Below are 26,723 nucleotides of genomic sequence, written 5' to 3'. Positions count from 1 at the left end.
TATCCAATAAAATGTTTTGTCACCACTGTTCTTAATAAGATCATTTTCCATCAAAACAAAAAGAGGCATTTTTCGGGTTGCTTGGGGGCGGTGCGAAAACACAGAGTTCATTAGATAGTATTCAAATTGCCTCACGCTGGGGTAATCTAGAGATTGCTCCCACCTATGAACGAATCAAACTAATCAAGAAGAAACTCCAAAAACAGTAGTTGGAGATCAATTTGAAAATTTAAGATGTAGAACCTCTATTAGAATGCCAATTAAGACGACGTTTTATTCACTGGTTCATGGACGAAAGTACTCCTCCTTGTCGACATTCAAATTCATTCAACCTGAATCATAAAGGAAAGCCAATTATCCAAAGCAAAATGGGTCAAAGGCTATCATGGTCAGCTAAGTGCCATTGACTAAAGAAGACTTGAAGCCCTCAATCAAAATCGGGGTTATCAAATAGCTTGGTGCTTCAATAAGAGGGACTGAGACTGAAAATTGAAAGAAGGACGTCTTATATTCAAGGAAATCAGAGTTCCTGTACACAGTCCTCAGGGCAAAATCAGGCCAAACTAGGCAAGCCCTTATATTCTGAAGAAAACTCTCTCCGTAGGCAGTGTCAACTTATCAGACATTGATGACAATGAATTCATAAGCCCTTGCAATTTGGATCAATTGAGAAGGTATTTTGTGTGCATGCATTCAAGCCTTAGCACCAGAAATTTCAACCCTTGCATCATTGTTAAGCCGAACTATATTGATTGTCTCTCGAAAATATGTTCACTAAAGTACGAGATACGTAGGTAACCCAGTCTGTGAGTGCAATCACAGTAATAATAAAACATATGTTTTGTCATTCAAATGGAAAATTTTCATTGTGCTAATGAAAAAAGAAAAGAAAAAGAAAAATTAACCTGAATTGAAAACCCGAAAAGGTTAGTTCAGGCAAAATAGAAAACAGCTAAGTCGAAAACTTACAAGGGCGAGCGGCTTAAGCAAAATCAAACAAGCCTGCTAAATCGAAAACCAAGAGGGTGATTTAGACAAAAATTAAAGCAAAAAGTAGCAATCTCATAAGGCTATTTTCATGCACATGTCAAAATGATTTCTCTTTTACGCGTTTCTAAAACAGTACAAGTCATGTAAAAGAGAAATTACAAAAGCCCTATCATCTAAGCATCTGTCATTTATCTCCTATCTTTACCTAGTGTTAATTGTCCCTATTTATCAGAAGTATGTCTCAAGCCCTCATAAAAACACGGGCTGAGTCAAAAAGTCAAAAACCCAACCTAAAATAGGTTAGCATGCACCAAAGGTTTAGGCAATCTGTCTGCGTCGCCTCGGATGTATATCTCTAAAGTCATCTAAGTCCTCCAATTCCTCTTGTATTATGGGGTCAGGAACTGGCTCCTATGTCACCCTGCATCTACCGCTAATCGCCTGAGTCAATGTTGCTCTACGACCTCTCATATGGTCTCTATACTTTAACACCTAACCTTTTCTAAAAATCATGCAAAACCAGGCATTGCACCAGAATCCAGTAAACAGGCATTCACATGCAAATGCATTCAATAATTAGATAGGCTCAACTATACCCATCTTAAAAACCTAGCCTTTCCCAAAAAGCATGCAAAATCAAACATTGCACTAGAATCCAGAAGAAAGGCATTCACATGCAAACCATCCTAAAATCAGACAGAATCAGTTGTACCCATCCTAAAACTAGACAGACTCAAATGTACCCATCTTAAAATTAGACAGACACAGTTGTACCCACCTTAAACACCATGCTAAACCTGACATTGCACCAAAACCCAAAAAATAGGCATTCACATACAAACCATTAAAAAAATTAGACAAACTCAGTTGTACACACCATAAACACTTACAAAATCAGACATTGCACCAAAACCCAAGAAACAAGCATTCATATGCAAACCATTCAAAAATCAGGCATACTCAGCTGTACCCATCTTAAACACCCAGCCTCAGACTCAGCTGTACCCATCACCCAGCCTCATTCCTGAGCATCATTATAGTTCTCCCAGAGAAGCATCATAGGCCTTATCCTTGAGCACCTTTTCCCGAAAAATACCAAAAGTCTCAGATATTGACCTGAGTATTTACCATATCCAGCCTTAGCCGATGCAAAACTAGACATTACACCAAATCTAGAAAATAGACATTCACATGCATACCATTTAAAAATCAGAAAGACTCAGCTGTACCCATCTTAAACTCCCAGCCTCATCCTGAGCTCCATCACAGTTCTCCTAGAGTACCATCATAAGCCTCATCCTTGAGCACCTTTTCCCTAAAAATACCAAAAGCCTCATATATTAGTCTAAACATTTATCATATCCAGCCTTACCTGAAGTAAAACCAGACATTACACTAAAACCCAGAAAACAAGCATTCACATGCAAACCATTCAAAAATCAGACAGACTCATTTTCCATCTTAAATACCTAGCCCTTTGTAAAAAGCATGCAAATCGAATCAGAAACCTAAACCAGTTCAGAATTGATTAGCTGAAGCAAAACCAGACATTGCACCAAAATCTAAAAAATAGGAATTCACATGCAAATTATTCAAAATTCAGATAGACTCAATTGTACCCATTTTAAACATCCAGCCTTCCCTAAAAAGTATGCAAATTGAGTTAGAAACCTAAATTAATTCAGAAATGGTCACCGCATTCATGATTGGCCAAAACAAATCATGCATATGCATATTTCTTCACTAACCATGGCTTTTAGGTCAATACAAAAGAGAACAGACAACTAGTGCAAGAGTCAAAATAGGAAACTAGTGCACAATGTAGAGAACGTGCAATCAGTGGAACCAGTCAGAATAAGTAACGGTCAAAATTTATAAAACAGGCAACCAATGCAAACGATCAGAACTTGCAATCTATACAAAGTCCAGCAAATAGGCAATCAGTCAAGCACTCAAAATAAACAACCATTGCAAGATTCAAAGAACAGGCGATCAGTGCAAACAATCAAAAGATGCAATAAGTGCAACCAGTCTGAATAGGCAATTAGTGCAAGCAATTAGAACAAGCAACCAATGCAAGATTTAGAGAACATGCAATCAGTTCAAGTACTCAAAACAGGGAATTAATACAATATTCAGCAAGTAGGCAATCAGTGCAAGTAATAAGAACAGGCCATCAGTGTAAACAATAAAAAACAGGCAGTCAGTGCAAAATTTAGAATGAGCAATCAGATCATAACTGTAAAGAGACAAACTATATGATAAAAGCAGAAATGTCAAATCCTAAAATATCAACAGGATGCCTAAAACTAGGGCAGCATCAACCAAAGTGTCAGAATATATACAAAGGCTATCATAGCCTAAAGTGTTCAAACATCCTAAACAGGGAAGGAGAATAAAAGCAAAAAGCTAAAGGCTGGAACATCAGCAGCGCGGCCTATGCCTACCCCTCCTCAGTGGCTCATCTGAGTCCCTGCTAAAGCTCTCTCAGGTTGATGAATCAGCCCGTGTTGCTCGAAGTTGACCACAGACACCTCGGCCCAATGAACAGTAGGCTGCAAAATAAACAAAAGAAGACAAGTAAGTGGCAATCATTTTAAAATTGACTAAAAGAAATAAATGCAAAAGAAGCACACATACCTATACATCGCAAGGATATGCAGGCCAAAAATCCTAAATTCTAGTGGAAGAAGATAAGCCTCATCTCAAAGCACCATCATAAGCCTCATCCCTGAGCATCAGCATAAGCCTCATATACTGATCTCAGCACTAGCATGTAACACCCATTTTTCTGTGTTTGAAATAGTAGTTTATCGGTTTGTGAATAGTACTATCGGTCTGGGAGTCGGTATTATTTTGGTCCGAAAAAATTACTACATATGTTTTATATTTTCTTTAATATTTTTAAAGTATGCATACATGATTTTTATGGGTAGAAAGTAAGTAATGAATATTTTTGGAGAATTTAGATAATTAGTGAATAGTGAATTATGGTGTTATATTAATTAAGGAAATTTGAGGAATTTTTTTTACGGAGTAAATTTGAGAATTTTGTGGAGAAAAATAAGATTTTGAAGGAATTTAATTGGAGAATATTTTTAGCCATTAGATGAGATTACTATTGACTTAATCTTAGCCATCCAATTGTGGAAAAAGACCTAAATACCCTTTGATCACTTTATAAAGGTCAACTTTCAATTATTGAGTAACACTCTTCTTCTTCTTCTTCTTCTTCTTCTTCTTCTTCTTCTTCTTCTTCTTCTTCTTCTTCTCCATTTTTAACGCCAACTTCCTCTTCTTCTTCTCTTTGTTTTTCGTCATCTTCTACTTGTTGAATCCACAAAATTTACCCCATCCAACTTGATTTAAGTAATAAATCCTAGAGATTAAAGCTTGAGAAGTGATTTTTGGTGACTAATTTCAAGAAATTTGGAGAATTACTACTTGAGCCAAGGTCTGGGAAACCTTCTACTAAGGAGAAAGGCAAAGCTAAGGCTTAGGAAACTTTAATCCAAGCTTGTTTTTAAGGTTAGTGTTCATAAACACACTTACTTACTTTAATTTTTGATTTTGTGCATTTATGCTATCATGTATATATTTTGGGATTTTGTATGAAATGATTGATTTGTTGAACTTTGGTTGTAATAACATGCTCTTGGGTGATGTTTGATGAGTATTTAGTATGTGGTAGAAATCTCTACCATGTAACTTTGTCTTTCATGGTTAAAGTAAGCTGAATTTGGGGAAAATGTGTTATTGGGTGAGCTTAAAGACTATTTTTCAATCATTTTGGCTTTCCATTTGTGTTTAAGCTCTTCATGAAAGTTGTAGGTATACTTCTTAAATTTCCAACCCATCCTCTTGTGTCCAATTTGGATATATATAGCTCAACTTATGGCTGAAAAACCCAAATTGACTCTATTATACCGGGCCGCGTGCATCTATGAATTGAGTGATCATGTTGACCACTATGATGGCAAGATTATGTCCTGAGTTCTTCATGAAAACTGTTGCCCTATATCTTAAGACTTCCTTGATTTTGGATTGGTTTAATTTGAGTGTTTGGATAAGTAGAAATTTAATAAACATTGGATTTGGTTCTGCTGAATCAAGTTTGGACTATTGGTCTGTGTTCCTAGCCTTTGTTTACCATATTAAAAATTGATCTGGGCTGTGATCCCTTCATAACATTTGTAGCATTTTATCTTATCTTTCTATTGAATTTAACTTCACTCAATTTGGAGACCTATAACTCAAGTTATGTCTTAAGAACACAACAAAGGTCAAGTTTATCTTAATGCTGGAAAATTTCTATGTCTTGAAACATAGGTTTATGTAAATAAAAGTATGTAAGAATCAGGTGTGAGGAAGTTTCTCTTGATTATTTGTATGTTTAAGGATTTATTTGATAAAAAAAAAGACAAGTTTGAAAAGTGTTATTGTGGATATGTTTAAATGGATATAAATGGGAAAATTTGTTGGAAATTTCGAGAAAAAGTGTGAAATTGGTTTAGATAATGCATGATGAGGGTTAAAATTGATATTTTGGTGCATAAGAGTTATGTTAGCATGCTTGATTAGAGAAGGAAATCCATCCCCTTGGTTTTCATTAAGAGGCCGAACCACTTTGGGGTGGTAAGGCTTAGTTAATTATTATTTTTTTTATGTTATGCTATATATATCTATATATATGACATAAGTATGATTATTTTGATAACTTTCATATGTTTAAAGTTTCAAAAAAATGGGTATTTAAGGTGTATGTGATTTAAATTTTGAATAAGGAAAGTATGATTTTATATGATAAGAAATTTCTTACGATAAATTTCATTATGACTCTAAGAAAGTTTTAAAAGAAAAGGAATTTATGAGAAATTTCTTATATTAAGCAATTATATTTAAGTATGGATTTTTCATGAGTCACTTAAGTTCTAAAGTAACCTTATATTATGAATTTAAGAAGACTAAAGAATAAGACAAGTTTTATGAGAAGTGTTATGAATTAAGAATTAAAACAAGGATTTTGGACTCTAATATACTTGGTGTGAATTTGATGCGAGATTTGATTTTATTATGTATGATGAGCATGCTTGGCATTTGATGCCATTATGATAAAAAACTATGATCATATGCTAGGCACGTGGGTGTCTTATGTTAGGGCAGACACGCTCTATATGTTATCAATAAGATGGCGACCTAAGGCCATTATGAAACGGTTGGCGACCTAAGGCCATTATGAATAAGTTATGAAAACCTATCTGTTTCTCTTTCTCCTAAGTGTATGCGAGCCCCTTGGAAAATATTTATAAGGCAATTAAACGAATGAGATCATATTATTTTAGTAAACCTTACTTTGGACATTAATGATTATGTTAGCAAATGAATTTTCAAAGCATGATAGTTCGGTAAATGGTTTTAAAAATAAATAGTATATGTATTAGTATAATAAATGTGCAAGTAATGAATTTATGAGTTGAAAGAATTAAATTATTTATGTTATTAACTATAAGTTTATTTGATATTCTAAGTAAAAAACTAACGTATTTATGGTGATTAAATGTTTAAGTAAAGGATTTATAGTATACAGAATTAAATTATTTATGTTATTAATTAATAGTTTATTTGATACGTCTTTTTCTATAAATGTAAATTTATGTTGAAATTTAATGATTTTATGTAATTTGTGTTTCAAGTAAGTTGTCATCGCAGTTTTAGTAAGTAAATGAATTATGAGCACCACTGAGTTTTATACTCAGCGCGTTGATTTTTATCACGGGCAAGTTAAAGACCGTGGTTGCTGCTTGAAGACTAGAAGAGTAGCATCAGAGCAGAAGAGACTACTGTGGTAGTAGTAGATTGAGATTTATGTAATTAAGAATTATGACATGTATAATTATTATATTTTCGGAGATTATGTTATTTGAATTATAACTTAAGCATGTAATTATCAATTATGTTGGTGTATATATTTGGAGATAAGCATAAGATTCATTAAATGATTGAATAAAGAATATTTGAAGAGAGTTGGTATGATTAGTTTATTAAGACTTGATATATATAAAGAATGTAATTAATTGATGAATATTAAAATGCTATTGAGGATTTATATAGTTATGAAAATATAGAAGTGTTGTTGTGTTATGATGATTATTTGGAGATGTTGGGAGTTTGGAGTTTAATTGGGAGTATTTTGTATTCACATGTTTGGCGAGCTCAGTTTCTAGAAGGAAATTCTTACAGTATTTCTGTAGGATTTTTTCCAATTTATTTTTCAAAAAAAAAAAAAAGAGATCAAAACGAAATGAAGTGATTATCTATAAAAACAAATTACTCGCTAAACTTGTGAATACTCAATTACTTCTAATTCATAATGTAATTTTATGATTTATATGTTAAGTTAAGACGGTGTCTCCGGCACCGAATGTGGCATCCGCCGTCAGGTCTCATGGGACTGGGCAGAGAGTGTTACATAGCATTAGCCTTATTCCTGAGCACCTTTCCCAAAAACACTAAAAGCCTCAAATATTGAGTTGAGTATTTATCATACCCAGCCTACCTATAAAAATCAAACATTGCACCAATACCGAAAACTAAACAATAAACAAACATTATTATGCAAATATACAGAACCCAAAGATCAGAGAGATTCAGCTGTACCCTAACTTAAAGGCCAAGCCTACAAACCTTTTCCCTAAAAGTATACTAAACAAATTGCAAGGTTTATGCAAGCACCTATGAAAGCCCAATCTACTGGTATACCTCTCAAAATCACCAACAACGTGATTCTTATGCTAACAACAGGGTTTTTCGACCAAAAATAGGGCCCTTAAACCAAAAATGGGGTTCTCAAACCAATAACAGGATTTTCAGACTAATAGTAGGGTTCTCAGACCAATAATAGGGTGTTCAGACCAAACTAAGGTCCTCAAACCAAAAACAAGGTTCACAGACCAACAATAGGTAGGCATGGCCATCAGTTCATTTTGAACCAGAACCGAATCATATTGTAGATGGACCAAAACCAGATTGGAACTGTCGATTCAAAGTTTTGAACCAAAATCGGCGGTTCAAGAATTGATTAAGATTTATGTGAATGTTAAAATCTAAACTCGTTCCGGCCGGTTCGAACCATAAGTTTTCTATTCTTATTTTCAAAATGATAATCATTTAGTCTATTCTATACACCTCTAAAAGTCTCAATATTATTTTACTACATGATATACTTTACTTAAGATTTTTTTTTTTTTTGTAAACATACACTTTAAAAGTTAAAAATCTAAAAAGTAGAATGGTAAAAAAGGGAAATATTTAGTCTAAACTTATATTATTTTTTAACTTTTTTTTCCTTTTAAATTGGGTACTAACTTTGAAATTACATTCTTTTGAAGCATTTTTCAAAATTTTCTAATAATTTATTTTAATTAATAACATTTAGATAAAATAAAGTGATAATTTATTTGATTATTTTTTAAAATTAATTAATTTTATTCTTATATGAGTATGAGCATTCTAAAATTTATTTAAAATAAAATTTACCAATATTTTTAACTCATATTAATATTTTCGAAAGAAAGATGTAACATTAGAAACGATTTTTTTTAAAAAAAAAATTATATCGCCAGAAACGATGATCGGAACCACATTGGAATTGGTCAGAATCGGCGGTTCAAGGGCCGATTCAGGTTCAACATTTTAAAAATTTTAAACCTCTGGTTCCATGAACCGGAACCGGCTGTTCAATGAATCGGAACCGACAGTTCAATGTGTGCATCCTATTGAGTTGAGTCGTTGCATAGAGTCGAGTTGAGTCGGGCTGAACCAAAATCCGGTTCGAGCCATTAGAGTCCGGAGTGCGTAGAATGGGAGTTATAATACTAATGATAAGAAGTGGATTTACTTGAATGAAACAAAAAGATCAAAGTATAAGGATTATGACTTACTTGCACTAAAATATAAAGCTTCGGTATTAAGTTGTAACCTATTGACAATTGAGGTACCTTTTGGTAATTTTACACACACAATTAATGATATTTTGGAGCCTACCCGTAAGTTCCATTTCACTTTCCCTTCTTCATCTTTATCTCCATCTCCTTCATCTACTTTACTCTTCCACCTTCCTTTCTCCATCAATTTTAATGGTAGTTAAGCATTAAAGTCAACCTCTATTCTATCCAAGTAAGTAGAATTTCTTGAAGCTCTATTTCATTCAACCTCTCATGTAGTGATATTGTAGATTATTCATAAGAATTCTTATGTATAGGAGAGGTGAGCTCAAAGGTAGCAGAAAAAGGAAGCTAAGAAGAAGAGTTCAAGCTTTTTGAGTGAAGGTTTGATATCTCTTTTAATTTACCACTTTCCTTACATGAGAACTTGTGTGGTGTGTTGATAATGAGAAAATATGTTGCTTAATGTTGAGTAAGAGGACTGGAAATGGTGAGAAAGCATGGGATGAAATGAATAAATGAAGTAGATATTGAGTTTATACTGAAACAGGTTTGCTGGCAAGTTGACCAGTAACTTCACCTTGATTTTGACCCTATTTAATGATGGAATTAGGAAGTGGCATAGAAGAGTTATTTGTTCTTCTATGTGTTAGCTGTCTGTGGGTTTTTGAATCACCTAAATCGGAGTTATAAATTGAGAGATATGACCAAAATAATATACACTGCGCAGGCTGGAAAACACGACTCGTGCTCGCGAATTTCATGGTCACGCTCGTGAATTGTGCCTGTAAACTCTCTGACTCTCTTGTGTGCTTCTCGCGCTCCTGAATTTCATGTCATGCTTGCGAATTTCATGTCGTGCTCGCGAATTGTGCTTGTAACCTCTCTGACTCTCTTGTGTGCTTCTCGTGCTCGCGAATTTTAATGTCGCGCTCGCGACTTGTGTTCTGATGCTTTTTTGGACCTCTTTTTCTATGCAATTGTATTCCTTTGCTCAAATTTGTATTCTTATAATCATTTTAAAACAAAAAGACAACATGAGCAAATGTATCAAAACAAAATGCAATCATGCAAATGATGTTAAACTAACATAGCACAAGTTGCCCGCTCCGCGAGGCTATCAGCATATAGGTAAGCAGTATGGTTTATGAATTTATGAAGCAATTAATATGCTTTTGTTTTATATATTGACATACCGATAATATGCTCCATTGAGGTTATGTAGAAACCACGTAGATAAGGCTATGTCGCGACATAGGATAGCAGATCTGCACCCCATACAGTTTGGTACTCCGGCTACAGGCCATTGAGTGGATATGATTATATATATGGGCCATAGCAGCCCAGTCATACAGTATTCATCCAGTTTCATACAGTTCCTCTTATCACATTGGTTTCACTATAACCTTATGGAGCCATATAGTTTTATTGACTACAAATTGCATAATCATATAGTATAATGAGCAGCAAGTACGATAATGTAAGTATCCTGATATGTGTGTTACATGTTTATTTATACATATGTGTGTGCTTACCTGTTTCTTTATATGTTAAGATATCCACTGAGTTTTATTGCTCAGCAAGTTACTTGTTTAACTCGTAGGTTTTGGGACTGGACCGTAGAGAGTTAGCTTACAACTGCTGCAGTTCATCTTTGGAAGACCCAGTCTTCAGGGTAGCTACTCATTTTGATATTTTGATTCTGTCTATCCTTATCATGGCTTGTACAGGGCACACAGTTGGGCCCATTTCATTTTGAAAACTAGTATAATGTCTTGTAAATATTAAGTACATATCTATATTTTCCTAATGTAGAAAGCAACACCATGATATTATATTCAGCATACATTATGATATCAGCATGACAGGACATAGAGTCAACCAGATTGTAGCATCTCGACTCGATTCATTCGGGTTAACAGGTGGACCGGGAAGGGATGTTACACAATGAACTGGCCATGCCTAACAATAGGGTTCTCATACCAACAATCGAGTTTTCATACCAAAATCGAGGTCCTTAGACCAAAACAGGATCTCAGACTAACAATAGGGTTTCCAGACCAACAATAGGGTTTTTAGACCGATCACAACTTTTAGGTCAAGATAGAAGCATGCAAGTTGGAAACACATAATCAATGCAAAACATTTGCGCACATGAGCATAAAAGCTCATAGTAGGAATTTTCAGATTTGTACAAATGCATTCAATTACTATTTTCAAATTAATCTTGTGAAGTAATAGGCATTCCAATGCAAAAGTATTCCATGCAAGGAAAAAAAATAACAATTTTTATAGAAAAATAAAGCAAACAAACATCAAAAGTTAAATCCGGGGCGAAATCACAAAATCCCTAAAAAGCCAGGTCAAACAACAAAAATCGAGCTGAACAGATAAAATCAGACTAAACAAGCGTCTGTCATAAAATCCAATAAGAAATGGGCAAAAAATCAAGTCAAAATTTATTTCAAAGGAAAAACAATATTTTTCCAAAGCTCAAGAGCAAAACAGTAACTTTTCAGCAATCAGACTCCCATCAAGACTACCTAAAGATCAAAGGAGGTCACACCAGAGATCAAACTCCTATCAAGACTACTTACAGGATCAAAGGAGGTCACACTAACAATCATACTCCCATCAAGACTGCCTATAGGATTAAGGGAGGTTACACTAGCAATCAAACTCCCATTAAGGCTGCCTATAGGATCAAAGGAGGTCAAATCAAACAATCAAACTCCTATAAGGTCAAAGGAGGTCACACCAGCAGTCAGACTCCTACCAGGTTTTCCTACATGGTAAAAGGAGGTCATTAGACAATCAGACTCTTACCAAAATCGCCTACAAGGTCAAAGGAGGTCACACTAGCAATCAAACTCCTACTAGGACTGCCCATAGAGTCTAAGGAGGTCACATAGACTTTTTAAAATCAGCCGAGTTAGATCGGCCGCGGTCTCAATCGAAAATTCAACAGGATGTTCCAAACTTCACCAAGCCAAAGGCCTGCTGTCACGTCTGACTCCAACCATCAGAGGAATTGTCCACTTTTGATCAAGCCGAATCCATCCCATATTGGATTGGTAGGATCCGCACAGTTTTGTCCCGCAGTTGAAATGGGGAACTTCCCAGGTGGTCACCCATCTTAGGATTTTCGTTAAGCGAGCACGCTTAACCTTGGAGTTCTTCGAGCTCTCCAAGCCATTTCACCAAAAGGCACCTCTGTTGATTAGTTTTCTCCTTTTCGATATATGATTCGGTTCATTCTTGTGTCCCGTGGTCGGGATATCACAGGCAGCTTCCGCGTGGTTCATCCTCTAACCATACATCTACTGGAGGGGATCCGGCTCTAATACCAACTGTCACGCCCAACTCCAACCACTAGAGGAATTGTCCGCTTTGGATCAAGCCAAATCCATCCCATACTGGATTGGCAGGATTCGCACGGTTTTGTCCGGCAAGTGAAATGGGGAACTTCCCAAGTGGTCACCCAACTTAGAATTTCAGTTAAGTGAGCACGCTAACCTTGGAGTTCTTCCAACTCTCCAAGCCATTTCATCAAAAGGCGCTTCTGTTGATTAGTTTCCCCCCTTTTGATATATGATTCGATTCATTCCTATGTCCCGCGGTTGGGATATAACACCTGCGTACCTCCACATAAAAAAATTGACATTCTAGGCTCATCCGGATATCAAATTTGGCATTATATGTACCTGGTCGACTCTGATGGATTCCTAAACGAAGTCCTATCCTCTTTGGTGATGGAATTTTTTCAGAAAAGGCCTAGAAAATCAGTCGAATTGAACCATTCAAAGATTAACTTTCTTGGAATTCGATAAGATTTTAACTGGATGTTCTAGCATCATCTAGACACGCAAGGCATAGTTCTCTAGCCAAAATTCAAATCCAACAACCTAAAATAAGGGTCCATAAGCTTAAACCAAGATTAGCTTTGATCTTCTGGAGGGGGTATGTTTTAACCTTAATCCCAGCAGCTGCACATAGAAAATTTTGTCATAGTTCCAATGGCTTAAGAATTAGCTCGATCGGACATCGTTAGGGCCTCGAATCAGCTTTCGAAAGCGAAAGAGTGCACAAAACAAGGCGACCTAAGGTACAATCACTAAACTCAATCTTAGCACTAAAGCCGGGTTCGTCCAACACCTAATCATGCTTTTCAATTAAGCCTAGTCCATCCAGCACTCAAGCTCGATCTATCCGATATCTTCAAAGCCCATTTTAAGAATGGCACCAAAATCCTACCGTTCTAATCGATGGTAGAACTTTGTGTGCCTTGATCCGTATTCAAATGAGATATGAAGGTATGCCTAGCTACTGACCAATCAGACCGGTTAAGAACTCAAAGAATGTGTTACACAAACTAGAATCCTCGGTAAATGAAACTAGAGTCGGGCTCTTCTCCGAATTACACTTTCTGTTAAATTCATGTTTTAAGTGCTTTAAATTGATGCATGCATTTAAGTATGATCATGCATTGATGACATTCATGCAAAATAAGTATTTTGATTAATTCCAAACCATTGATTCAATGAAAAAAAGATGAAAATCTAGTCCCCGAACCCAATGATTTTGAGGCTAATGCATTTTATCCATCATGGTAAATTAATTGGTGTCAAGCACGAGGTTTTTACCTTATATTTTCTCCAAAAATAAAAATAAAGTAAGGTGCGACTCTGAACATCATCTAAAAAGCTTTAAGAGCCAAATTCTAAAGTGTTCTAAGAACCAAAATAAAGAAACCATTGGAGTTCTTCCGGTCTGTGAGAAATCGACCAATGAGTTTGTCCGGATCGACTCGTCCTTCAAATCAGTCCCATAGTGATTGGGAGGGCCTCACACAAACCTCAAGGACAAAATAATAACTTTTCCTACACTATATATATATATATATATATATATATATATATATGAAGAAGAAAATAATGAGATTTCCTAAAGTATACTTAGTGAAATTATGAATATCATACAACATCCTTACTCGTGACCAATTAAAATATTTTAATTTAAAAATATAAATAATTTTTGATTAATTGTAGTATTTGATATTTCATTTATCTAAAAAGTTAATAATTAATAATTTGTACAATAATAAATTGATTTGAAGAGTTGTATTGATATTACAATTCTATTTAAAAATTAAACCGAACAATATATTAATATAATATTTGGCTATAGTTATTAATCAGCTATTGTATTCATGTTAATATCAATATGATATTATGTTTTAATATTACCAAATCTAAATAATATATGGGTAAAATTATAATCAATTCTTAACATTATACAAATAATAATAATAATAAACACATAAAAAAAATAAGTAATAACAATATGTAGCATATGTCATAAGAAAAATAATATATATATATATAAGTGAAAATGGATGGGGAATATTACGATTGCCAAAAATATCCTCACTAATTTTATGGACTAATATTAATACCGTTAAGGATTTTAATTTGATTGTTTGAAAAAATAAAGGTAATTTAATTTTGATTGGTATATTAATTTTCTATTTAAATCTAAATTATGTTGGATAAAATAATAAATTATATTATATATTGTATAAGGTATATATTAAATAATAGTAAGAATGTAATTTTAAAATTATTTGTTAAAAAAAATAAAGTTAATTTAATTTTGATTGGTATCTTAATTTTCTAATTGAATCTAAATTCTATTGGATAAATTAAAAAATTATATTTTGTACTAATTAAGGTATATATTAAATATGCTAAGAATATAATATCTTTAATAATTTTAGTTTTATTAGTTGAAAAAATAAAGATAATTTGATTTGATTGGTAATATGGTACTATATAACACATTCTAAATATGGCAAAAAAATAATATGTTGAATTATTATTTTTAATACAATTTGATTGGTTATAAATATTTCTTACAACATAGAAAATAAAACTCACTGAAAATATATGTAAAATATAAAATTATAATATAGCATGTATATTAGCAAATAATATAATATATTGAAAGAATTTTTTTTTTCAAAGAAAAAAAATAAGATTAAATATGCATAGACTTTAGTAAAAATTAAAAAGAAAAAAAGGGTACAAAAATTATAAATGATGCTCTAAAAATGATTAATATATTAAGTATTATTTTTTTGAAAGTTAATATATTAATTATTATAATAGCTAATACTAGTTTTTCAGATTTTGGTAATATAAATAGTTTACGAGATTATATTATATACGAAAAAATTAAAATAATTGAATCGAATTTCGATAAGTAATTTTCTTTTCATAAAAAATTGGTTGTCAAAATATAATAATATTTTATTATTATAAATATATTATTTTCCTAATAAGTTATTTAATTATTTAATTTTCTATTTTATTATTTCATAAAATGCTCGTTTTTTATTTTGTGTGCTCTTAGACTTATAATTTATAACAAAAAATTAATAAAAAATTATACATATAAATTAACTTATATTTACTTGCTACGTATAAAAATCACTGAATATATATAATGTGCAACTTGTAACTGCCATATAAAACTTTGAAATATTATGTTGACACGTATAATTCCTTCGATTGACATAAATATAGCTGTTAACATATGTATAATTTCAAAAAAAAAAAAGTTTTAAATTATGATAATTATCTAATACTGGTAATAATTATTCATAAGATTAATTATATGCTCGTAAACTTTAATAAAAAGTAAAAAGAAATGGAAAAAAAAATACCAAAATTATAGGTGATGCTCTAAAAAAATATTAATAGATCAATTATTATAATAGCTAATACTGATTTATCGTATTTTAGTAATATAAATAGTTTAAGAGATCATATTATATATGAAAAAATTAAATTAATTAAATTGAAATTTTTATGTGAGAATTTAAATTGGTTGATAAGTAATTTTATTTTCATGAAAATTTGGTTTTCAAATTATAATTTATATTATTAATTATTATTATTATTATTATTATTATTATTATTATTATTATTATTATTATGTTATTTTCCTAATAAGTTATTTAATAATTGAACTTTATATTTTATTATTTCATAAAATTTTCTTTTTTATTTTAAGAATGCTCTTAGACATATATTATAATTTATATAATAAAAATTAATAAAAAATTTTATATAAAAATTAAATTACATTTACTTGCTATGTGTAAAAATTAATGAATATAAACAATATGCAATGCACGTTTTGGAAATTTAGTGTGTGTATATATATACCCTTGTAACTGCCATATAAGACTTTGAAATATTATACTGACATGTATAATTCCTTCAAGTGACATAAGAGTAGTCCTTATCATGTATGATTTCAAACAATAAAACTTTAAATTATGATAATTATTTCTAATAATGATAATAATTTAATTATATGCTCATACATAGACTTAAGTAAAAAGTAAAAAGAAAAAAGAAAAGTACCAACATTATAAGTGATGCTATAAAAAATAAATTAATATATTAATTATTATAATAACTAATATTGATTTATCATATTTTAGCAATATAATGGAATTATATTATATATGGAAAAATTATATTAATTAAATCGAAATTTTTATAAGATAATTTAAATTGGTTGATAAGTAATTTTATTTTCATGAAAATTTAGTTTTCAAATTATAATAATGTATTATTATTATTATTATAAATATGTTATTTTCCTAATAATTTATTAAATTATTAAATTTTTTATTTTATTATTTCATAAAATCCTCTTTTTATTTTTTTTGAATGTTCTTAAACATAATATTATAATTTATAATAAACAATAAAAACTTATATATAAAAATTAAATTACATTTACTTGCTACTTGTAAAAATCAATGAATACAAGTAACATTCAGTGCGCATTCTGAAAAATCAATGTATATATATAAGACTCTGAAATATTATGCTGACACCTAGTATTCCTTCAACTGACATAAATATAGTCCTTGTCATATATGATTTCAATATAACAAAACTTTGATTATGATAATTATTCCTAATAATGTTAATAATTATTAGTAGTCCTTACATCTCCAAATTTTAATTATAAATAATAGAAAAATAATAATTTGGTCCTTGAATTATCATCAAATTAACACATGAGGACCTCTATGTTTCAAAAACTAAGTATGAGGTTCCTAACTTATTATTTCATTAACTTGATAATCCTTCTGTTCATAATAATCTTATTATCAATTGACTGAGAAATTGATACGTAATAATTATAAGATCCTTAACTTATGTTTTCTGTTAACATTTTGGTCTTTCTTTTATGATTTATGAGGTCAATTTCATTAGAGGTCCACCAACTTGAGGCCTATGAACTTCAATTTGCATCTTAAAAATGCTCAAATTTATATTTTTGCATAGTAAAAATGCTTTTGCTTATTTTTTTTCAATTTGTGACCATTGGATGTCCACGTGGCCTAAACCTGTACTTTATTATACTAGTTAGCTTTCCACTAACTTTTTCTCCAAAAAATCTCTCCTCCACGTCAGATTTCCAGTAAGTTGGAAAGTTGATTTTCTCCTCTCTCCTCCTATATTCCTCTCTATTCTTCACACTTAATGTCTCATTCCGTCTCTCTTGCATCTCCATTATTGACAACTTTTCTTCTTTCCTCACTAACCCTCATCTCTCAATGTTTTTACCATGTTTAAAGTTAATACTGAATATGTAAATATTAATTGAAAAATTTTTTATCGAGGATTTTGCAGATGCGGGTTTGAATTCATATTGAGAACATCATGGATCTATAGTAATTTTGGCAGGAGGTTTTAGGGATGTAGTAATGATCAGGTAAGAAATTTTTTGAATATTTTTAAAGTTATTATTTTTAATTTAAAGGAGCAAGTGAAATTTGGAATGGGATGAATATTTTTAGAGTTTGATGTTCATATTATTTGTTCTTTTATATATAATATAAACAATAAGGTATGACCAATTCATGGAATGGTTTGACCCTATGGTGGAAGAAAGATCAAGAAGGGTAACTGGAGGTTTGTTGAAGAAGTTGGACAAGCTAGAGAAAGAACATAATAAAAGAAAGGCAAAGTTTGAGTGGCTTTATGCATTGGTTGTTATATGTAAGGAAATGGTTTATAGGATTTTGTGGCAAATGTATTGGGTGTACTTGCAAGTAATTCGCCTTTCTTGCTTAAATAGGATAGATCTATAGTGGTTAAGGGAGTGAGTTAGGCATTGGATTTGTAATGGAAAGTTGGACTGTGATTAATTATGTTATTGTTTCAGAGTTGGAATTAAATAAACTAATTCTTTAAAAAAAATTATTTGTGCCATTTTCTTAATATCTTAACATACAAGTAAAAAAGAAAAAAAATTAAGTATAACAGAACAATAATTTTGTTTCTCTAGAAAAGAGTAGAGGAATAATAATCCATGTATATTGATTGCAAATGTGTCATTATATATAAACGCTGCAATTACATTATTCAAAGGTGAAACACATGCCTTGGGTACTTGTGTATTCACTATTGAAGCACAAAAAGAAAGTAAAAAATGAATATTTTAGTTTGAGCTTTACTAGTTCAACACGTCAACAAAATCAAGAGTTCCTAATATCTCAATTCACTAAATTTGATAACCTTATCAACAAAATTAGTCTACTTAAAAAACAAAAAGTTTCCTCCTTAGCCTCTATTTCCAGATTTGCCTTTGCTTGGATTATGCTTCTTCCTTGATGGTATTGAAGATGCCATTGGTGCTCTTGTGTTTACCATAGGTGCTTCTCTTGTGTTGTCTGCTTGACCTTTTGCTCTAATAGGAACACAAGAGAATAATCATTAATAACACTTTGAGTGGTACTCTGTCAAGAATAATCATGGCTAACATTAATAGAGCATCTTACAAGAAAAAAAAAATCAAAAAAAACATATAAGATAAATGCCCACATCCATCATCCATCTGACAGTGACATGGAAGCATGGAAGCTTCTTTACTGTGAACTCTCTACATTGAACTGTTAATGTCACACTCTATCCCACTGTAGAACATGACCTGTCTCCTGTAATATGTTTACCTAGCTTCCTGAATAAGGAGAAAACTTGGTAAACATGGTAGAAGGGATGTAAGATTCAATTTAAATTCAAATATAAGAAGTTTAATATATTTGCTAAGTAAAAACCCATGTCTCAGAAAAATGGAAGTAAATAAATACATCTTGAAATTAAAGCATTTGCTAGAGAGAAATAAGGTTTGAACAGTCATTTAACACGATCCATAGTCCATTTTCAAAAATTCATCCAAAATGACAAGATGAGCAAACCATAATATTTTGAAAGAAAAGTAATATATCAAACAACCTGTCTCTGCAACTTGTGAAAATTTTTCACTGCTTAAAAGATCAAATGTTTTTATAAGCGTTGCTTAAAGTAAAGTCAAAATAAGTTTTAACATTCATTAATAAAAATGAAAACTAGTTTTTCTATAACAACCATGTAGTGAAACTATATCCCAAAATCCTTTTTGGAAAGGAATTGCATGTCATCCTATTCCATAGAAAGTTAACTTTAAATTTACATCATAACATGAAATTTTATAATTCTTTTCTACAAATAGAAAATACAAAGTCTATAAAATTTGTCTGCTCAATTAGTTGCAACAAACTATTCTGGAAAGTTACTTTATACAATGATAAAAAGTACATGAACCACACTAGTCTAGTAACTGACTTCTAACTACAACTTTAAGATCTAGCCTTGTCTACTTCAAAAAGAACCCATCTTCTTCTAGCCATCCTTTAATCCTGTGATAGTTAGAAACACTATCACTAAGTATAAACTTAGTAGTGCATTAATCATGTTAAAGAAGGATTTATATCAATCACTACATTGAGTCATCATTTCACAATTTATTCCTTCAACAAATGAAGGAAAATTCAAGTAATAACCATAATGCATTTACCTCGAGACTTTAACATTTAAATTTAATAATTTCATTTAAATTATAGAGGGAAACACAATATTTTATCAAACACTTCTAATTATATACATACGATCACTCCTCATACTTCAAAATATTAAAATGGCAAATATCTTCCTTTTCAAATCCAAGAAAAGAACATGAAGCACAATAGGCTAGTAACTAACTTCTAATTATAAATTCAAGATCTAGCCTTATCTAATTCAAAAAGAACTCATCTTCCTATAGTCATCCTCTAATCTTGCAATAGTTGGAAACATTATCGATAAATATAAACTTAGTAATGCACTATCATGTTAAAGAAAATAAACAGGAATAAAAGAAAGCTTTTCAAACCAAAGAAGAGAAAAATAGAGTTTGCACTTTATATCAACACACTTTTTAATAAAACATGTCCTTTAAATTTTCCTTTAAAATCACATAACTTTAAAAATCAATAAAAGTATTTGCATTTAATAACATGCTTTCTATATTACAACAAGTGTGCACATCATGTATCGCTATCTTAACCTTAATCTAGGAATCAAGTTCAATAAGAGAGAGAGAGAGTCCATAATCCATCTCTACATCTTCAAGGAGGGAGTTATCTAAACCATTTCATTCATTCATCATTTCACAATTTCTTCCTTCAACAAAATGAAGGAAAATTCAAGTAATAACCATAATGTATTTACTATGAGAGTTTTAACATTTAAATTCAATAATTCCATTTAAATCATAGAGAGCAATATAATATTTTTGCAAACATTTTTAATTACATACATATGGTCATCCCTCATACTTCAAAACATCAAATCTAAAGATTCAAAATCTGATAAATTAAGGTTTTATGCAAAATTATAACTTCATTATTTAAAAGTCTATTTCTTTAAAATAAAACCCACTCACATAATTTGGTTTTAAGCGAAACCATCAGTTTCAAGCAAAACCTTTGAGCATTAAAAGATACTCCCTCCTTTCTTTTTATATAGACAAACTTTATTTTTTGGTGTTCTTTTTATATAGACAAACTTTCATTTTTTTGGTAATATTGGAAAAAAAAGCCAATGTGAAAATTCCATATTACCTTTGTCTTATTGTTTGTGAAAGTTTTATTATGGGAGATTATCAAGGTAATGACAGAGAAAAGTGTAGATGATAATTAAATGTAAAGGAAATTTGGTGATAGAGTTATTATTCTTTAAATTTACATTAGACAAATAAATATGGTTCAATTAAGAAAATTTTTCTCTGATTGATATGCAATTTGAGTTTTAAAATGACACAAAGTTTAGAAATGGAGCATAGTTAAGAGCTGTAATTTTATACTTTATCCATTTGTTGTCAAGCTACTACATATTTAAAAAGTCACTCAAGTATGTTGGAAAATCATTTGAGCACAAAATAGTCATTTTTTTAACTTATACAAAGAGGGACCAATAATAAGTTTCCCTCAAAGGCTAGAGCTTAACTATATTTTTTTTGCACTCATTTTATTTGTGATCCCATTTATGATTTATGCGCACATTTTAGAGGACATATTGTTGTATTTGTCAAAATTTTTGAGCAACCTAATTTATAAATTAGGTCTAGTTTTTTTTAGGAAACCAATGTATATACCAATATTTTAACTGAAAATGCAGAATTGAGTTTCAAAAATTTGAATTTTTATTCTCTAATCAAATCTCTTAATATCCCAATCTTTTAGGAAGAAAATTCATTTATTGCTTCATTCAACCAAAAAATGTTATTAAATGTTTTACATTGTAGAGGAGGAGTTAATGTGATACTAGGGGTATATTAGAAAAAAATAAGGAAAAATAGTTAAACTAATTTCTTAATCTTGGTGAAAATAAGGTTGTGCCAATATAAAAAGAACAGAGGGAGTACCATTTTAAGTAAACAACATGAACGGTTAGAATAGGCATATACCGACTTCAAGCTTTCTTTAAGATTAGCTTTAAGTTCCACCCAATTTCTCCTCCAATTTCTTACCTTCTCTCACTCATTTACACAATAAAATCTCAATTAAACTATATTTTAAAGCTAAACGTGATTTTACAATACTTAGAATCAAACTTTAAAACCTAGCAAATTCATGACAAAATTCAAACTTTCATCTTTAAATTATTCCTTTGCGGTTCGAAGACGGCGGGTAGAGCAAAGTTCCTTGCAAGCTTCTAGAATGGAGTTACTAGCTAGGATTGTGCAATGCGAGGCACATGAATGAATTGAATTATACATTAAAATAAAAGAACCTAATTATTAATGGCGCCTTTTAGTGGAATGGTTTTGAGAGTTAGAAGAACCTAGGGTTTATGCGTGCTCGCTTAAGGAAAATCCTAGGATGGGTGGTCTCCTAGGAATTTCTTTATCTCACTTGCACGATAAAAATCATGTGGATCCTGTCCAAATTCAAGATGGAGTGGAATGAGCTTGATTGTTGCGTCTCTTTTGAGTTCCCGCAAGTATACGGATCGCAACGTAGTAATAAAAAGATCGATCCCACGAGGAACGGGTTATGTCCACTTTACTACTTATCCTTAACACTTATGTTTACAGTAATAAAATATGAAATGATTAAACTATAATTCTATTTAACTTTTAACTAAATATACTACTTAATTCTATAGATAAAGATATAGTAGAATACTTAGAAGAATTGATCATGCATTAGATTTTCTTTTTCTATAGCAAAACGTGTTTCATACAATAAATTTTTCTTTAATCACATGTGGTCAAGTATAATTCAACCTCTCGGTACAGAATTACTCTATTTATTATGTGCCTCTCCACATACAACAAATGCCTTATTTTGTCAAATATTAAACCTAGATCTTATTCTTTAATTATTTCAATAAGTTAGACTTAACTTTGACAAACTAAGTTAAAGATTCACATGCAAACCCAACTAAATGAATTCTATCTCTTTGATCCTTACTGAATTATTTCTTTCTGATAATATAATTCAGTAAGCTTGATTAAACAAAGGCCAAAAGATAACTTAAAGAAACTTTCATTGAATGAAACCAAATAATATTGTTGCTTTGCATAGAAAATTATGAAGCACAACATGCAAAAAGTCTATAAAACAAGAGAAAGATAGAAGTAATCAAACTCAAGCCTCTTGGAGGGCGTCACACCTCGAGGAACTCCTGGATGTTCTTTGCACGAACAATAATAAGTGACTCTCGTCATCTTATTTCTAAGTACTACTTTATTATTTTCTACTGTATTATAATACTACATTTTGCCTACTACATGATGCATATTATATATTGCATATTGCATAAATGGCCTATGGCCTAAGGCCTCTGACATATGGCCTTTCTGGCATATGGCCTCTCTAGCATATGGCCTCTCTCGCCTCTGGCCTCTCTGGCCTCCCTTCATCTTGATTTGGACTTTAATTTATAGAAGAGGAAGATGATGGTAGTTATGAAGGTGGTTGGCTGGCCAAAAGGTGCTTCAGGTGACTTCTCTTGGGAAGAGTCCCGACCTATGCATGGAAAGACATGATTTTCTGGTGAAAGGTGGCAGTTATGTCTCCTGGAAACGCAACTTGCGCTCGCGAGATTCAAGGTCGCGCTCGCGACTTCTGCTTCAGATGCTTCTGCCTCTCAAAAGTGCTTTGCGCGCTCGCGCATATGGAAGTCGCTCTCGCGACTTTTGCTGGCAAACTTTCTGCCTCTCAAAGGTGCTTTCTCGCGCCCGCGCATATGAATATCGCGCTCGCGTCTTTTGGTCCAATTGCTTCTGACACTCAGATCTGCTTGTCGCGCCCGCGTATATGAATGTTGCGCTTGCGACTTGCCTTTTCTGGGTGTAGGTTGCGCGCGCGACCTCCTTCGCGTCGCGAAGTCTGCTATGCAATTCCTTCCATTTTTAATCAACTTTTTGGTCCTCTTTTTCTATAAAATCAAGCCTTTTCATTCCTTTGCTCAAGTTTCATTCCTATAATCATTTTGAAACAAAAATACCACGAGCAAACGTAAAATGTATAAAAATAACATGCAATCATGCAAATTATATGAGAATATCATAACCAAATTTGCCCGTTTTGCGAGGCTATCATTGATCTAAAGCGAACAATTATTCTGGTGATTGGAGTCGGGGCGTGATAGTTAAAGCTTTGCTGTAAATTTTGAACATCTGTGGTTTCAACAATTTTCTTTTTCTGCATGTAACAATTATAAAAAATTATATCATGCAACCCATTCATAATTTAATGGATAAATAACAACATAATTGAACAAACTAAAATGTTAAAAATTTAGTTGAGGTCTTGATTAGGATGGACCTCTATGCCACCTTTTGTTGTGACCCACTACTTTGCAAATTTTGAATCTCGTACTAACAAGTCCTTTCTTTGCAAGTTTTCTCTTGGATGGAGCCTTCTCCAAGTCCTCTGCCTCTTTCTTGCTAGCCTTGGCCTTTTTGCCTCTCTTCTTCTTAATGTGTGATGGTGCAATTAGTGGGTTGACAAGATTCATCTTGGGCTACATATGAGGATCATTCATTAGGTTTATAAAACCACTATAAACCTTCATATAGGTCTCCATCTTATAACAATCATGCGAATAAAACTCTGACTGTTCATTGTTCCCCATAATGCATATAATTGCATGTCCACATAGAATACCAATGAGGTCCCACGTCTTATAAAAGAATGTTTTTTGTTGCATATAAACTATTTACTCACCTATAAGCCTATATACTTGAACCTTAGGTCCACCCAGTGAAAGTAGGTTCAAAATAATATGTAAATTTCTTATTTTCATTTTTTTTAATCTTAGGGCATTGATAGGTGTTAATTTCATAGTATTTTTAATATAGTTTTTATTAGAATTTCAGTAAGTTTTTATTACTTTAATTTGATTTCAATTCACTTCTAGTATAATTGTGTTCAAAGCTTCCTTGATTCTTAATCCGCTTGATCTAAGAGGAAATTGTAGGAATTTGGCGCAGAAAAGAACTTTACAATGCAAGACACTTAGCTTCTAGCACGCCCAGGCCGTGCTAGAAGGCACAACCGTGCTAGAAGCTAAGGAAACCAAAGGAGAGACAGAAGAGAGCACGGCCAGGGTGGTGTCAAAAGGCACGACCGTGCTACAATGGGACCAGGGCGTGTCAAGCCTAGCACGCCCATGGCAATTCTCGGCAGACTTCCAGAAGAAAGCATGCCCTGCCTGTGCTCGGTAGCACGCCCGTGCCTCAGGAAATCATTAGCCCATGCTGCCTAGCACACCCTGTGCTTCACTAGCCAGACTTCCAGACTAAAGCACACCCAGCCCGTGCCATGAAGCACGCCCGTGCTACGTAGGCGGAACCAGCGTGAACTAGATACGCAAATCAAGCTTTTTCTCACATGGGCCGACCTCAGGGAGTTTCCTAAACACACTAAACAAGACCTAGACCTATTTTGGGAGAAAAAGGAGTCCTAATCAAGAGGAAATCAAAAGCCTAAACAGTCATGATCTCCTACAAAGGATTTTGCACTAAATAAGGATTCTATTTCCTAAAAGGAATCAGACTCACCTCCAGGAGCTCTATATAAAGAGGGAAACTTCTCATTGCTGGGGATCTCATTTTTTGTGCAATTCTTTACATAATTCTCTCTCTCTAAAAAGACTTCAAGCATCTAAGAATTGTGCCAAGAATCAAGGAAGCCATCCACATAGTTGTGATACAGTTTTTATTCTAAACTCTTCATCTTGTTTCTTTCTTTTATTATTGTCTTTAAATATGATGAATGATTCAAGTATGATTGAGTTTAATTTAATTACTATGTCCAGCTAAACTCTTATACTAGGGATTTGATGTAATTTAATTCGATTCCAGTTTATAATATTAGATTTGTTTTTCTTTGTTCTTATTATAAATTATTATTGTGCTTAATGCTTCCAGGCAAAAAATTTCCCCTAGATTGAGTTATTTCAATAATCACATTCGGGAGAAGGGTTATTGATATGAAAAAGATAATAATTTACTTGAGAATAATAACTTGATGCGGAAGCTATATGGTTTGACTCAAGGGGGGTTTTCATAAGTTAATAAATTATTAAGTTGTGAACTCACAAAACAACCATAAAACCTAATGATCTGATTTATGTTTAATTTCACTATTAAAAGATAGGTAATTAAACTGGATTAGAATAGCTAACAATAAATCGGGAGAGCTTGTTAGTAACTTTAGGGTTGTTTCTCCTACTTGAACAATTAAAGTTGATTGATAAACTAATAGAATAAGCTGGATAGAATTAAGTGAAATCAAATTCCCTAGTAGCTTAATTCTCTGATTTCTTTTTACCTGAATTTTGTGTTTGATCTCTTCTGTTTTTACTTTAAAGTTTATTTACCTTATAGCAATTCTCTCTTATCATCGTCTAAATAATAGGTTAACATAATTTTGGTAATTGATAAACAATCCCTGTGGATACGATACTCTCTTACTCTATATTACTTGTTGCGATTTCGGACACTTGCGAAAAACGCTGTCAGGCATAAAAGTCCTTGCACTTGTCTTATTTGCTCCCTTTTCCTATACAATCTCATCATCAGTTTAGTTTTAATCATCTTAAGCATGTTCAATATAGGATGTCCTCTAACATCTAATATGCACTTATTGAAATACTCAAATAAGTTATTTGTGGCCATATCATAATGAATGTTTGTTTCAAAGTAAGCCCTAGACCAGTTTTCACATGGAATTTGTCCCAACTATTCTATAACTTCTAGACTCTTTTTTTTTTCAATTTCATCTAAACATTTGCATTATAGCTATCCCTATCACAACCCATAACATATCCTTCTGTTACATCCACATTTTCATAATATGTCATTAGCATGCATTAAATCATTTTTAGAGCC

At 32.1% G+C, this 26,723-nt stretch overlaps 1 protein-coding gene across 1 annotated transcript; it reads right to left on the bottom strand.

The window, feature by feature from the left end:
- Positions 1-24,142: 24,142 nt before the first annotated feature.
- Positions 24,143-26,510, bottom strand: LOC149498249 (uncharacterized). The gene is made up of 2 exons (XM_089717269.1): positions 26,373-26,510; positions 24,143-24,352 (listed from the first exon to the last, which is right to left on the bottom strand). The coding sequence occupies exons 1-2, from the start codon at positions 26,508-26,510 to the stop codon at positions 24,143-24,145; spliced, it is 348 nt and encodes a 115-aa protein (XP_089573395.1).
- Between the last annotated feature and the right edge of the window lie 213 nt (positions 26,511-26,723).

The sequence above is a fragment of the Jatropha curcas genome, chromosome 2 (genome assembly GCF_041381405.1).
Source record: "Jatropha curcas cultivar XTBG-Jc1 chromosome 2, XTBG_Jcur_1.0, whole genome shotgun sequence".
Taxonomy (NCBI): domain Eukaryota; kingdom Viridiplantae; phylum Streptophyta; class Magnoliopsida; order Malpighiales; family Euphorbiaceae; genus Jatropha; species Jatropha curcas.
This window is presented reverse-complemented; position numbering and strand designations above follow the sequence as displayed.